General features: G+C 35.4%; 1 protein-coding gene across 1 annotated transcript in view; it reads right to left on the bottom strand.

The window, feature by feature from the left end:
* Positions 1–233: 233 nt before the first annotated feature.
* LOC115218324 (organic cation transporter protein-like) overlaps positions 234–16,849 on the bottom strand; it is a 22,110-nt gene continuing 5,494 nt past the window's right edge. Inside the window, exons 4-10 of the mRNA XM_029788075.2 lie at positions 14,871–14,974; positions 11,182–11,336; positions 8,154–8,322; positions 4,821–5,072; positions 2,997–3,211; positions 2,150–2,258; positions 234–537 (exon numbers count right to left, since the gene is read on the bottom strand). Coding sequence (XP_029643935.1) covers positions 324–537; positions 2,150–2,258; positions 2,997–3,211; positions 4,821–5,072; positions 8,154–8,322; positions 11,182–11,336; positions 14,871–14,974 — 1,218 coding nt within the window. The 3' untranslated portion in view covers positions 234–323. The remainder of the gene's footprint in view (positions 538–2,149; positions 2,259–2,996; positions 3,212–4,820; positions 5,073–8,153; positions 8,323–11,181; positions 11,337–14,870; positions 14,975–16,849) is intronic.

The raw sequence follows: 16,849 nt of genomic DNA, 5'->3' as shown, positions 1-16,849 counted from the left end.
ATATATATACAGACACACGGAAAGAGAGAGAGAATGAAAGGGGAATACACATACCCAAACGTATATATACACAAACATAACATGCGTATAACAAAAAAATTCTAAATACAAACAATACAATAATTTCATGCATTATATTTAATGAAGTATTTTCTAATCAGCTTCAAAAGTAACACGAAATCACTTGGTTTTGTTTTCAAAATTATTTATTTTAAAGAATCAACATAGAAAATTATGAAACTGGAATTCAAGCATATACAGTTCATTTTTGTTTGTTTTTTTTTTCTATTTTATCGTAATTCCTCTTCGTTTTCATCACTATTTCATTTTTTCCACGCTTTCAAATCTTCAAATGTTTGAGGTAGATCTCTATCCTTTGTTTCTGGTAGAAGTAACAGCAATAATCCAGCTATCACTGACAAAAGGCCATAGATACTTAGAGGAAGCCATTTCACGTAAGATGACAGTTGAAGGATAAAAGGTGCAAAAATGCTACCAATGCGGGCAAACGTTGAAGCAATCCCTAACCCGTTTCCTCTGTAAAGAAGAAGAATAATTGTGGTTAATGTCCACGTATTTCTAGTAGCATTTGTCTGTCACTCATTATTGATTATGTTTATTTACTCCATAGTACTGAAAAATAGGAATATTTTCTCACCAAAAAAATACTGCTTGAATATTCACAGATATGGCCTGTACAAAGGTATTTCTCACATATCAAAAACCGTGCAACAATCACACCAACTTTTATTAAGACTGCATATAAAAATGCTTCTATTTAAATAGTTATTTTTGAAGTCGTTAACACAGCATAAATCTGTGACATCTTTCTGTTCTTTCAATCACAGCTACAATATTCATTGCTCTGAAATAATATTCGACGTCCAGCTAGACTAAGTTGTAGTAACCTGATGCAGAGCAACGGAAGGAGAAGAGGTATGAGAGATTAATTGGAGAGTAAGGGGAACAGGGGTGGACTGTCGTAATGGCGGCTAGAGGCTTTCTTGAAAGGAAAATGGTGATGTTATTTAAAAGAAGGTTTGCATTTTCGAACTCAGAGCTGAAAAAGTAATAAGGAGGATACAAGAGGCAGTCGAAAAAGCCAGCTTCCAAATATGGCTGAAACGAGAAGACCCAAAATGGCCATAACATGCCGACTGGGAAATAGCGTCGTTAGGCGAGGCTGGCTGGCATTTAAGCAGCATTGCTGCTGCTTGACAGGTGGGCCAAGGGAGCGATCTCGTTCATTGTGCACCCTCTTGATCAATGGTTCGAAGGCTTGTACCACCAGACAGTTAGTCAGTTCTGGCTGCTGGAAGTGAAACTAACACTACGCGTCCTTTCCCTCCATTGGTCAATTGAAGCTTAGATAGTGTCACGTGACATTTAGCTGGTGCCAGCTCCTGGAGGAGCCTACTAGCGAGTATTTAAAGGGAAATTTGGCAGGATGGTCATTTCCTTGCAGCCATTTGTTGACGCTGCTTCGAAGAAACCAAAGAACAAAAGACCGAAGAAAAAGGAGAAAGAAAAAAACGCACTCAATACCAGAGCTGAAGACACCTCCGAAAGTGGGGGAGGGGCACCACGTCGAAAACGGTAGAGAAGTAGGGGCCGAAACCAGACGTGGTTCCTCCTGATGATGTTTTTAGCCACTAGATCCTATAAAGGAGCTGTTGAGGTAGCGAACCACGAAACGTGGTTGGAATTCCACTTGAAATGGGGAACTGGATATTATACTGAATTGCCAGGAACCCTCCTACAAGCGACGAGTCATTATCTTTAATTAATTTAGTTTATGCAAAGTATATTTATGCGTGCATCATTGGAACTACATTTCGAAATTATCAAGTGTTATATACGGTAAACTGGGGATGATATTCAAAAGGAATTTATGTTTTTATTCACTCAATGCTTTTTAATCCTGTTGTAAATTACTACGCATTGTGATCGTCTAAATCAATATCGAGAAACTCGAACTGATCAATGAATAGTGACAGTTTGATGAGGTGAAAATAAATTAGAGTTATGTTTTTGCAACAGACACATTCCTGTAGCATCACATATCTACACACAGCAAACAGTTTAGACTGCTATCGACTTGGCTAATTTGCAATGCTCACATTTTCACAGAGGTTTGAAAAAAACTTACCGAACAACAGTCGGAAATATTTCTGCAGATAAGAGATAAATTGAAGAAAAAGCTGCGGCGATTCCAAACTTTCCAAGAACAAGCAATGCAAGAGAAACCCAAAATGATCCTAAATTCAATAAAATCAAAGATTATTAACGGCAATATATTTCTGTCGGATATTACATTTTAGCATCATGCTTGTTAATACGGGAAATACATTGTCATTTAGCAGAAGTTCTTCCCTACGATACATTTTTGATTCAATACTTTGTAGTTAAAAGCTCCTTTTTAGCCCTTTACTGTGATGTAATGTAATTGTGAAGCCTTTTATTAAACATGAAATTATTCAAGTAAAATTGATGCAAATACCGTAATTTCTGCCATACAAGTCGATGTTGTATATCGTCTAAACATACAGGGTGGACATTCAAAGGTTGCCACTATCTTTCCAAATCAAGTTGCATTGAATATTCGGTCCTCCAACATTGAAGTGGTATATAAATTGGCGGCGAGCTGGCAGGGCGAAATGCTTTGTGGTATTTCGTCCGCCGCTTCGTTCTGAGTTCAAATTCCGCCGAGGTCGACTTTACCTTTCATCCTTTCGGGGTCGATAAGTTAAGTACCAGTGACGCACTGGGGTCGATGTAATCGACTTAATCCGTTTGTCTGTACTTGTTTGTCCCCTCTATGTTTAGCCCCTTGTGGGCAATAAAGAAATAGGTATATAAATTGGCCTACCTTTTGGAACTGAAAAATTCGATTTGTATGCCTGAAAATACGGTAGTTATTTTCAAAACTATATAATCAGATTAGATTACGTTAATTTCCAATGTGTATAAAACATAAAATGAGTGTTATACATTACCTTCGGCTACAAAATTTGAGATGATACAATTCAATCCACTGAACGTCATAAAGAAACTAATGGGCTTTCGATGATCAAAAAATTTAAATAAATAGTAAGCCGCTAACTGGCTGGGAAACTCCACAAGTATCATTAATAAAAAGTTTATATAACGATTTCCGGCCATATCAACAGAATTAAGGGTCACTCCGTAGTAAAGCATACTGATCACGCACCTGTAAAATAAAATAACTACATATTACATAAATAAATATATGCTCTTGTCATTTGTATTGCAAATGTTGGATTTCATTTACCGTAACAGAAAATATTTTGAGGGATATTTTTTTTTCTATGAAACATTCAAATATAAAATACATTAGAGTGATGTTTATATATATTTCATAACAGACACAGACATGACTGTGGGGCGAAGAGGCACGTTTCCTAACCACCGGGTTTCGGTTTTAGTTTGCCTACGTGGCACATTGGATAAGTGTCTTGAACTATAAGCCTCGAGCCAACCAATGCCTTGTGAGAGAATTTGGTCGACGGAAAATGTGTGGAAGCTCGTCATATATATAGGTGTGTGTGTGTGTGTCTTTGCGTTGAGGTTTGTCAGTAACCACCTTCTGATAATTAGTGTTTGTTTACGTTCTCTTAACGTAGAGGTTCGGCAAATGGGAACCGGTATAAAAAATACCAGACTTTAAAAAATAAGCACTGGAATATATTTGTTTGACTGAAGACTTTAAAGCGCTACACAGCATTTTTAGATCCATTTCCGTACGGCACGGATTTTTCTTTGGTTTTCCACTTGATTGTGCGTGGCGTGCAGTTGGCCTTCAAATCCCATACGTGGTTAGCCAACTTAGAATCGTTACCTCTCTAATTAAAATGCTAGGCGGGATTTTCGTCCGTCTTTACGGTCTGAGTTCAAATGCCGCCGGGGTCGACTTTATCTTTCATCCTTTCGGGATCGATAAAATAAGAACCAGTTGAGCACTGGGGTCGATGTAATCGACTTATCACCTCCCTCAAAATTACTGGCCTTGTGCCAAAATTTGAAACCAATATGATCATGATCAAATTCTATTCTATGATCAATTCCAATCGCTGCTGTGCACTTTGTTACTATAATACCCTTTGCCGTCTTTCATGCCTCAGTCATTTTATAAGAGACATGGGTAACCTTTCTCAACCAGCGGACCGCATGGGAACTGGCTGATCATTACACGGACCGCATCACTTCAAAATTTCAAGGTAATTTTTCGTTTGATGTGCCGCCATTCATAAAGTCCCGTCGGCCGCAGTTTGCCCATGGCTGTTTTACAACTACATTGAGCATTAACTATGAATTTGATTCGTAATACAAAAACTCGTATTGCTTTTATAAAACTTTTTGTTCATCCTCATAAATTTTCTGACAAAATGTTGTCCGGATTGCTACAAATCGCTGGCGTTGCCATTGCTTCAAAATGTATGTCTTTGAAATCTCTTTTAGCCCTGCGATAATGTTTAAACTAGGATAGCCTTCAGTTCACCTGAATATTTTACAGCAAGTAAGGCGACGAGCTAGCAGAATTGTAAGCACATCGGGCGAAATGCTTAGCGGCATTTCGTCCATCTTTACTTTCTGAGTTCAAATTCCGCCGAGGTCGACTTTACTTTTCATCCTTTCGGGATCGATAAAGTAAGTACCAATTGAGTACTGGAGTCTATGTAATCGACTTATCCCCTCCCTCGAAATTACTGGCCTTATGCCAAAATTTGAAACCAACATTTACAACAAATTGAATAACCCCAAAATGGGATCAAGCGTCTAAATACATGGCGGATATTTACCAACTAAAGCAAATATTGACTGTGATCGTCGCCATCTGGACCGTCTTAAATAGATCGATAAAACTATAAGTCTTTTCCGTTGACCATCTTCTGGGCGGTCTTTTTTCTGGAAATCGATTTATATCGTTCATAAAAACAGTGAACACCTCCTGATAATCGAGTTTATTTTTCTTCATCATTTCCTCAAGAATTTCTTCTGTTTCTTCAAAGCGTTTCCTTCCGATGAGCCACCTCGGAGATTCGGGAATATACCTGAAACAGGTTTTGTTAGAAAATAAAAGCAAGAGCACTTTACACAGAGTTTGGCAAAAATATGAATTCTACTAATAAATTTAATACACATCAATATTGTAGCTATTGCAGGCAAATAATTACATATATACACACACATATGTGTGTTTGTGTGTGTGTGCGTGCTTGCGTGCGTGCGTGCGTGTGTGTGTATGTATGTATATATGTATGTATGTATGTATGTATGTATGTATGTATGTATGTATGTATGTATGTGTGGGTGTGGGTGTGAGTGTATGTATGTATGTATGTATGTATGTATGTATGTATGTATACGAGTTATTAATAGTTTCTTGCTTTGGAAACACGAGTCTAGACACGTTTTTGTAACGCGCCTTGTCACCAAGCAATCTTCGGGCTCTGAACATATGTATTATTCTATTTCAAAAGCAGGACGCTGGTGCATGAAAAGTCACAAGAAAAAAAACGAGAAGATTGATGCAAAAAGTAGAAGAGTAAAAAAAAAAAGAAAAGAATAGAAAGTAAATTAGACCAAAAAAGCTACAATTAAACTAATTATTATATAATAATTTAGAGGAGATGGGTCCAAAGCCTGCGACACAACTGCAGTCTAGAGAAGGGAGCCTCAAGTTCGCCAAAAGAAATTTTTCCATAAGCTTTTATATGTTATAGTTTTCCGCACATATAGACGAGCATACACATTAATATGTCTGACTTTTTTTCCCTTTCGTCTCTCTTACTATTTATTATTATTGTTATTTTCCCCCTTTTAAAACTTGCTTGCAAATATCCGATTCTTCCCCTATTACCCCACTTGTAGAAAAAAAGGGGACTCTCTACACCCCTTTTTTGACCAGGCTCCCGTTGGCTTTTGTAGGGTTTTTCCACCAGGAACCTTTCGAAACGTCTCCCCTTTTGGGAGTTTTTCATTGTTGAATTTTATAAGTTGTTATAAAGATTTTTACTCGATGTTTTTCAAAAACGGCAAAACCCTTTGTAACCTTTCGTCCTGTCTTGTCCCTTTATGTAATCATGCGTGTCAGCCCTTGTGGCCAATAAAAAAGAATTGATTATTATTATTATTATTATTATTATTATTATTATTATTATTATTATTATTGTTATTATCTTTTTTCTTCTTCTTTCAAATTTGCTTCCATTTCTTGCCGAGTGTCTTCCCGACTCCTAGGGCAAAGAAACTCATAGTATATATTGGTAGGCCATTAAACTAAACTCAATAGTTCGTTCATTTTTTTTAAGTTAAATTAAAATACATGGGTAGTAATAGTTCTCACATCGACAATGCTCTTATTATTATTATTATTATTATTATTATTATTATTATTATTATTAATAATAATAATAATAATAATAATAACAATAATACCAGTAAAATAATATGTGCATCACGCCGTTCGCGAACTCTTGACTTTGTATATGTACATTTGCATATGGATATGTGTATGTTTGTATATTATAATATTCTAATATATTGATTTGACTAACTGTAACCTTATATATATGTATGTATATTAATATATATTATTATGTATATACGTATATATATATAGGTGCATGTGTATATACACTTATATGTATGTGTATATTATATATTATGTATATGTACTCATTCTTGTATGGGTGTACCTTCTCTGATATTCATATTTAGATTGTATTTTATAATCTCTGAAGAGGCCTTGGGATATATTTGTAAGTGTCTCATTTATAACCACATATTAACTTATCACACCTGGCTAATATGAGCATAATGAGATACTCATATCTACATGGCTGAAACAGCTGTAAGATGTAGTTTATATTTATATTTATATTTATTTATATTTATTTATACATATTGTACTTATTGTATCATATTACTCATTGATGTGCACTGTTTTGTTCTGTACTATTATGTTTGACATTGATGTTCATATGTAGTTGGTTAATAAATTATGTGATTGGGTATTATCTAGTAGTTGATTATTGATTAAGGTGTATTTCTCCATTTTCTTATTTTGTATTATGAATTTGTGGTAAAACATTTTACCTTCGCCCATATAATACAATAAATGAATTAATTGCATCGCAATTCTTAACATTTATGTATTAACTTTGTTGGGTGCTTTACTGGCAGTATATTGGATATATGTTATCCCATGGTGGGTTGCACTCACAACCCCTATCTCAATTTGTAATATATATATATATATATATATATATATATATATATATATATACATGAAGGACAAAATGACAAAACTTAATTACGTTTATTGGTTTGCAGTTATTTCTGCTGTAAGGAAGTGTACACCCAGAGCTTTAACATGAAGCGTTCCTTTATTGAGACAGCGTTTAAATATTTAAACATTTCTGCTCCATATAGGATTTGAGGGTGTGAGAATGTCAGGGAATTCATTCTACCTCACCACCGGGACTTAGTAAAACCGTGAGTGTTTTCTGGTTTCAACTTATCCAAAAGCGCAAAAGATGCAGAAATGTCTCTCATAAGTTGAGGGAAAAAAGAATAACCTAAAGTAAAATGCTCAGAACAAATACTTTTTCTCCTTTTGTTAGTTTTAATTCGAATAAATAGAAGTAATCTGCCGAGAAATTGAAGAATTTAGTCTCATCTTTATATATAAAAGTCAAGTTGTGTGTCTGTCTCCTACGATTTAGATTCTTAACTACTCCCACATTTTGCGGTGCAGTTTAACCAAAACCGGGTATCTTATAGTCGTGATTCATATCGAGCACTTCTGGGTACTAGCGCGCGTCTACGATGAGTCTACGATTTAAAAAAAAATTTACCATAATTTATCCGTATTTTTAATGCATCTTCGCTCGGTTTATATAAGGGAAGTAACTCTCTAAAAATGTATTATTAAATCTCAGAACGTAAAAAGCTACAGTAACCCCCCCCCTTTGTGGTTAGCCATATTGAGCTGGCTATTATACTTTACATCTCTAAAAATGCTTATATAGTTATTTCCCTTACAAACCCGAGCAACGCCGGGTGATACTGCTAGTTTTGTATAAGAAGAAAGCGAAAAAGGATAACAACACAAAATATACTTAACTCACTTCCAAAACAAAAAATTAACCAGGGGTAGAAGACACACCGTCAATTCTAAATAATGCCAGTTAGGTATGGCATAGGCGAACGCTGGTAAAAGCATCGAAGTGAATGCAAACATGGACATATACCCAAAACTAAGAAGTGTACGGTACCTTGAAGGGGAAAATTCTAAGTCTGTGAAATATAAAATAAACATAAATGAAACAAGCAATTTTGAATTCTGAAAAATAAAATAATGGGAAAATATTGTTATAAAGATGAGTTGAGTCCGTATGGTGGTTAAAACAGTTAATTTCACTGACAACTAAAATTTTAATATCAATATATCTATACATGGAGGCGCAATGGCCCAGTGGTTAAGGCAGCGGACTCGCGGTTGTAGGATAGCGGTTTCGAAGGTGTTGTGAGTGTTTATTGAGCGAAAACACCTAAAGCTCCACGAGGCTCCGGCAGGGAGTGGTGGCGATCCCTGCTGTACTCTTTCGCCACAACTTCCTCTCACTCTTTCTTCTATTGGCCTGCTCGCTTAGCCAGCGGGGTGGCGTCATTTGAAGGCTAAAACAATACGAAACGCATTGTGACCAGCGATATGTAGCAACATCTGATAGCTTGGTCGATCACGGTGATCACGGTGATATCTATACATAGGCGCACATTCAAACACACATGTGTGAGTGTATGTGTGCTTGTTTTTAAGACTGTGTATATCAATGGCCAAACAGTCTTTGTGGTTAAGAAGCTTGCTTCGCGACCATGTAGTTTTGGGTTCAATATAGTCCCGGGTCGACCTTGAGAGTGAATTTGGTAGACGAAAACTGTGTTGAAACCTGTCCTGCGTGTGTGTGTTTGAGTGTTCGTATCTTTTTCTTTGTTTTTTTACCCTCTCCAACAACCGGTCTTGGTCTGTTTAAGTAAAGTAGCGGTTCAACAAAAGTCACCGATAGAATAGGTACAAAGCTTTTTTAAAATAATAGGCTGCAAGGTCGATTTGTTCGACTACAAGGGTGTGCCCAAGTATGGCCACTACCCGAATATTGTATTCAGAAGATAACGTTCGGCTAACTCGGTTGTTTAGTTACAGTTTAAAGCAACTTGTTGATGTGTATGCTATTACAACAGTCACCCAACTAACACCGGTTCTACTGTTCAGTTCCGGTCTCCAGTAAGTATGGAAACACCGGCGTATCCACCACCTTAAATAATCATAACATTACAAGTTTGTTTTGTGTCCCCTGATCCCGACGTCTTTTGTTACTGGAGTAAGAGAGGAAGAAAAGAGCCAAAGGGTGTTTGAAATATTCGTTCGGATTAAATCTTCTTGTCTTTGACATATTTTCAGTGAAGTTAGATTGGTTAGAGCACACACACACACACACACACACACACACATGTATATTAATGCATATATATATACTGTATGTATGTGTGTGTGTGTGTGCGTTTGTGTGTGTGTGTGCGTGTGTGTGTGTGTGTGTGTGTGCATTTTTGTGTGTGTGTGTGTGTATGTGTTACAAGGCGGTGAGTTGGTAGAATCGTTAGCACAGCGGGCATAAATGCTTAGCGACATTTCGTCCATCTTTACGTTTTGAGTTCAAGTTCTGCCGAGGTCGACTTTGCCTTACATCCTTTCGAGATCGATAAAAAAAAAGTATCATTTCAGCTCTTGGATTGATGTAATCGACTTAACCTCCCCCCGAAATTGCTGGTCTTGTGCCAAAATTTGAAAGCACTATATATATTATGTATTATGTATATCATATAAATACATATACATAATATTATATGAAAATCTGCGTAGTACAAACATACCAAATTCACCTATTTCTACGAATAATAGAAAAACTATGAACAGCTTTAATCGCTTTTTGACCTTTATTGGAGTCACACTGAAGGTGACAGCGTCACTTGTGCCATCCCAGAGAAAAAATTTACCAGTCTGTTTATGTACATACCAAGTCTTGTAGCATCGGAGAACTACTAGTTTGCATATTACATCATTTAATACCCTTTAATATCAGACGCTTGTCAACAAGGAAGCAGATCCGTACAGTATCAAGATATGGTTAATATTAATAAGATTAAGACTCTACTCTGTTTTATATAATTCTAAGACCTTTGGCTACTGGAGATAAGGTTAGACAATTATTGTTCCTACGATGGCTTTTGAGCAAGAAACACAGTGTCCACGGTTGCCGCCTTATCTCCAGATGATATGCCTGTCTTTTTCCTTAAAAGATAAGCTTGATGTACTGATTAAACAACCAATCGGTTGTTCGTAATTCAAAGTCCTTTCGTCGCTATTCGCGACCTCTTCAATACCATGCTATCTTCCTTCAAGGCCTACCTTAAGTATTTGTTTATGCTGTTCATTTTAATCATTATTTCTTCGCTCATATTGTATGTATACATACATACATATATATATATATATATATATATATATATATAATATATATATATATATATACCGGAGTAAACACATAAATGTGAAACAAGGTGGAAAAAGAGTACTCAAATACCAGTGGTAGAGTAATATGCTTTATTTAAAGCAGCAGAAAGTTCAAGAAAAAAATCAGAGTAACAGGTTTTGTTGAATATTCTGCTGCTTTAAATAAAGTATATATATATATATATATATATATATATATGTATGTATGTATGTATGTATATATATGTATGTGTGTGTGTGTGTGTATGTATGTATGTACGTATGTATGTATGTATGTATGCTTGCATGTATGTGTGTATGTATATTTGTATTTATGTATGCATGCATGTATGTATATATGTACGTATGTATGTATGTATGTATGTAGCCTATGTAAGTTATAAACATGCGCATATGTGTACACGCGTATATATAATATATATTATACAATATATACCATAAAATAGATATTATAATGTATAATATGCGCATGGTCTATAAGTATATATGTGTTTGCGTTTTGTTGCATAAACAAGAGAAAAATACTTTATTCAAATAAATCCATATAAAAGTTTGCGGGGAAAATATTTCTTGGAATAACTTACTGAGTGCATAAGTACTGATTGCAACACCCATAAAACCAGAACCTTGCATGCAATGGAAAATCATAAACCCGACGAATGATGGCATGAAGATTTTGCTGACTCCACAGACAGTAAAGAATAGGTTTGTCATAAAAAAAGTAAGTTTCCGACCAAATCTACACGAAAAACAGAAATGTAAAAAGATTATTGATGCGTAAAAGTAAATTAGTTTTTGATATATGCGCAGGCGCAGGCGTAGCTGTGTGGTAAGAAGTTTGCTTCCGGTTTCAGTCCCCACAGCATAGCATTTTGAGCCAGTGTCTTCTACTACAGCTTCAGGCCTTGTGAATGGATTTGGTTGACGGAAACTGAACGAAATGTGTATCTGTGTGTGTGTGTGTGTGTGTGTGTGTGTGTGTGTGTGTGTGTGTGTGTGTGGTGTGTGTGTGTTTGTCTGTCTGTCTGTGTGTGCGTGTGTTTGTGTGTGTGTGTGTGTGTGTGTGTGTGTGTAAAGAGAGAGAGAGGGAGAGATGTAGAGGTAAAATTCAAGAAGCAAAGTGTAGGAAGTTCAAGCAATCCGTAGAAGATATGAGGAAGGCTGTGAATTTTTCCTGTATGATAATCTGAAACAAGTTAAATTTATAGCTCACGGTTAGCAACTGGGATTGTTGTATATGCCAATAAAAATCTAAAAACTAGGAAATGGAGTAGATAAAATCCAGTCTACAAATATTTCATAGCTAGCGGAACTTCGGAAATAGCAGATTATCCAAACAAAGGAATCCTTATTTTCGACTACCAAGCCCCCAGAAACAGCCGTTGGACTCGTAAAACTCTTATTCAACCCCTTTAATTCCTGATATCATTTCTATTTTGTATAAGTCGGACCTTTTTATACCTAAACATATGTACATTTTTTTGTAATAAATGTATTTAATATTTTTTGTATATCGACTTGTCTAACTTTATTAGGGATTCTACACAGTTTCCGTCAGTCAAATCCACCTTTTTATACCTAAACATATGTACATTTTTTTGTAATAAATGTATTTAATATTTTTTGTATATCGACTTGTCTAACTTTATTAGGGATTCTACACAGTTTCCGTCAGTCAAACCCACCTTTTTATACCTAAACATATGTACATTTTTTGTATTAAATGTATTTAATATTTTTTGTATATCGACTTGTCTAACTTTATTAGGGATTCTACACAGTTTCCGTCAGCCAAATCCACCTTTTTATACCTAAACATATGTACATTTTTTGGTATTAAATGTATTTAATATTTTTTGTATATCGACTTGTCTAACTTTATTAGGGATTCTACACAGTTTCCGTCAGCCAAATCCACCTTTTTATACCTAAACATATGTACATTTTTTGGTATTAAATGTATTTAATATTTTTTGTATAGCGACTTGTCTAACTTTATTAGGGATTCTACACAGTTTTCGTCAGCCAAATCCACCTTTTTATACCTAAACATATGTACATTTTTTGGTATTAAATGTATTTAATATTTTTTGTATAGCGACTTGTCTAACTTTATTAGGGATTCTACACAGTTTCCGTCAGCCAAATCCACCTTTTTATACCTAAACATATGTACATTTTTTGGTATTAAATGTATTTAATATTTTTTGTATAGCGACTTGTCTAACTTTATTAGGGATTCTACACAGTTTCCGTCAGCCAAATCCACCTTTTTATACCTAAACATATGTACATTTTTTGGTATTAAATGTATTTAATATTTTTTGTATAGCGACTTGTCTAACTTTATTAGGGATTCTACACAGTTTCCGTCAGCCAAATCCACCTTTTTATACCTAAACATATGTACATTTTTTTGTATTAAATGTATTTAATATTTTTTGTATGTCGACTTGTCTAACTTTATTAGGGATTCTACACAGTTTCCGTCAGCCAAATCCACCTTTTTATACCTAAACATATGTACATTTTTTTGTATTAAATGTATTTAATATTTTTTGTATGTCGACTTGTCTAACTTTATTAGGGATTCTACACAGTTTCCGTCAGCCAAATCCACTCACATCTCTTTGCTCGGCCTGAGTATATCGTAGACGACATGCCCACGGCGCCATGCAATGAGACTGAACACGAAACCACGTGACTGGGAAGCAAACGTTTTACCCCTCAGCCACGCTTACGCCTATGAATATACTAATCATATCGCATTTCAAAACCAATCGTTGGACGTTCATTCATATCTGAAATTCCGGGTTTCATCCGTCTTTTGGTTCTGTCTTATTAATCGTTTTAGTTTGTACAACATTTTGGCACATCGTAAATAGAAATGAATTATGAGATTCTCGTGACTAAAGTTAGGTGAAGTTATGGCGTTCATTTATGTATAGGCTAGCAGTATCACCCGGCGTTGCTCGGGGTTTTTTTTTTCGACCCTTTAGAATTGGAATTTTTGAAAAGTAAAAATTTTGCATTATGTAGCTTGTTATTCTCTTTAAGTGAATATTTTTCTGGTTGAGATACACCGAAAAATTGCGACACAGCGGTCAAACAATCGTAAAAAATAGGGATTTTCATAGAAAAAAAAGCACCTTTTTGATGTAAATAATTTTTGGTGTTAACATGGTTCGATTTGAATTTTATCTGCTACGGAATGAAGAGCAAGCATTCTATCATACTCTCAATTTGGTCAACTTGCGCCGCAGGGTCTCGGAGGAGATAGTGTTAGTTGAAGGCTACCAAACCTGCCATACACAGACAACTTCAGCTTTATATATATAGATTTATGCTTATGTTTATTTATATTCATTGGCAACGTAAACGATGTTATACAATTTCGTTCAACAATCGAAACGATGTTACTATATTCTCTAGCTTGGAGCTTAGTTTTACTTTATCTTTCACCATCATATTTAGGTTTTGAGATAATAAAACAGCTTTGGGAGAAGGAAGCTGACTCTATATTTTAAAGGAGAGAAATAGAGTAGCTGTAATGTAACATTTAATATTACAGAATAGCTTCAACCAGTCATTGAAACTAAATCACTCATTTATGTCAGCGAGAGCTCATTTCTATTCTATTGGGTAACATTATGTCCAAATGAAAAGAGTCATACTTTAATGAAATCTAAAATGAAATCCCCCGCAAACACATGCTATGCATTCTCTGCAAGAAAACGGTGTTAATATACATGCGATGAAAGGCGGTGAGTTGGCAGAAACGTTAGCACGCCGGGAGAAATGCTTAGCAAGTATTTCGCCTACCGCTACGTTCTGAGTTCAAATTTCGCCGAGGTCGACTTTGCCTCTCATCATTTCGGAGTCGATTAAATAAGTACCAGTTACGCACTGGGGTCGATATAATCGACTGAATCCGTTTGTCTGTCCTTGTTCGTCCTCCCTGTGTTTAGCCCCTTGTGGGTAGTAAAGAAACAGGTATTTCGTCTGCATCTACGTTCTGAGTTCAAATTCCGCCGAGGTTGACTTTGCCTTTCATCCTTTCGCGGTCGATAAATTAAGTACCAGTGCCACTTCGCCGCCTTCTGACGATGACTGATTCTACTAATAAATGGAAATCATTCGCACACACTAAAGGAAAGAACTCTGGTAGAATGCACAAATCGTGAAAGTGATCAGAGTCAATAACTATAAACTGAATTTACATTTAAGACTGAATGTTACGTTTAAGAAAGATATTTATTTAAATATAGCTTACCTATCAGATAAAACTCCAAATACAATCGATCCAATAAGATAACCGACAAAATAAACTGACTGCAATGTGGATTTCAACCATTTTTTCTCACACACTAAATCAAACTATAACAAAATAAATACAAAATAGATATTACAAATTCAAGATTATTGCTCAATTTTGCGTAATTTCAACGTGTACCACCTGTAATGTAATCATCGGTGTTATTTTTCATTCGTTTACAATGTACAGAAAGAGATCACTTTCCGTTAATTATTCTTATGCCATGGCACTCCGTCGGTTACGACGAGGGTTCCGGTTGATATGGATCAACGGAACAGTAGCCTGTTCGTGAAATTAGCGTGCAAGTGGATGAGCACTCCACAGACACGTGCACCTTTTAACGTAGTTCGGGGGGGAGATTCTGCGTGACACAGAGTGTGACAAGACTGCTGGCCCTTTGAAATACAGGTACAACAGAAACAATGAGAGAAAGTTTGTGGTGAAAGAGTACAGCACGGTTCGCCACCAACCCCTGCCCGAGCTTCGTGGAGCTTTAGGTGTTTTCGCTCAATAAACACTCATAACGCCCGGTCTGGGAATCGAAACCGCGATCCTATGACCGCGAGTCCGCTGCCCTAACTACTGAGCCATTGTGTCTCCGCTATATATATGTATATATATGTATGTATGTATATATGTGTGTGTGTGTATATATATATATATATATATATATATATATATAATATATATATAATATATATATATATATATATATGTACTTATATATATATATGTACTTTATATACTTTTACATATTTATATATATAAATACACACACATACATGTATACAGACGTGTTATATATATGTATGTATGTATATGTATGTATATATGTATATATATATATATATATATGCATGTGTGAATGTGTGTATGTGAGTGTGTGTGTAAATCATTCAATGGCTTAAGTAATTTCGATTGATTACTTGGGTTATTACCACCTCTAATATTGATTAGATGGCGGCTAATTACATTGACATAATTACTCGACATAATTTTATTGTTTTGGGTTTATTTTAGATAACATGACGGGAACTTTGAAAGTAGGAGCTTCTTGCAACAACCAATAAATTCCCCCTCGATAGCCATGTCGTTCAATATTCTTTTCTTTCATGGTGCAGATGGTTCGTGAGCGCGCAAGGTATATCCAGCCTTTGATGCCGCATAGTGTACAATACTGCGTTCTTTGTAGCCTGTTGTAATTTTATTTTGGTAAACTGGACGCCAAGACGAGATGTACCTTGTCGAAATCCATAATGAACCAAAATATATTGTTTGTACCTTAATGTTGTGTAACTGTGTTGAATAAGATATGTTAGCATTGAAGTCGAATGTTTTGTAACGAAGGGAGACAGTAATTGTATATCACCTGAAGAAATACACCTGGATCGCATTATACAGGTAAACTATTGCATAATATAAAATCCTGTATATATGAAGATCTATGTTGTATGGAAACACATGTGGTGATCATTAAATAACTGTCTAACCGTACTCCTTGTTGACTCTATTTTATTCAGTCATATATATATATATATATATATAATATATATATATATAATATATATATATATATTATATAAAATCCGTTCTGTCTGTGTGTGTGTCTTCTAGGATCTCGGGCATCCTCCATCCGATTGCGCTCAAATTGATATGTAGATACCGACGGTATCAGGGCGTGTATATATATATATATATATATATATATATATATATATATGCTTATCTTACATTACAAAGTCTCTGCAGAGTCGAGTAATTTATTTTGGATATCTTTTACGATGCAAACAGCATGAATAAGAAGGTCTGTATTGATACGACAGATCGAAATTTGAATAACTTTTCGAAATAATGATCCTTTTATTTTCAGGCCTGCTTGTACTCTCGGGGGGAAAGCTTATTTCAAAGAAAATCCAATTGAATATAGTATTCTCTGC

This window comes from Octopus sinensis, linkage group LG13 (genome assembly GCF_006345805.1).
Source record: "Octopus sinensis linkage group LG13, ASM634580v1, whole genome shotgun sequence".
NCBI classification, from domain to species: Eukaryota; Metazoa; Mollusca; class Cephalopoda; order Octopoda; family Octopodidae; genus Octopus; species Octopus sinensis.
This window is presented reverse-complemented; position numbering and strand designations above follow the sequence as displayed.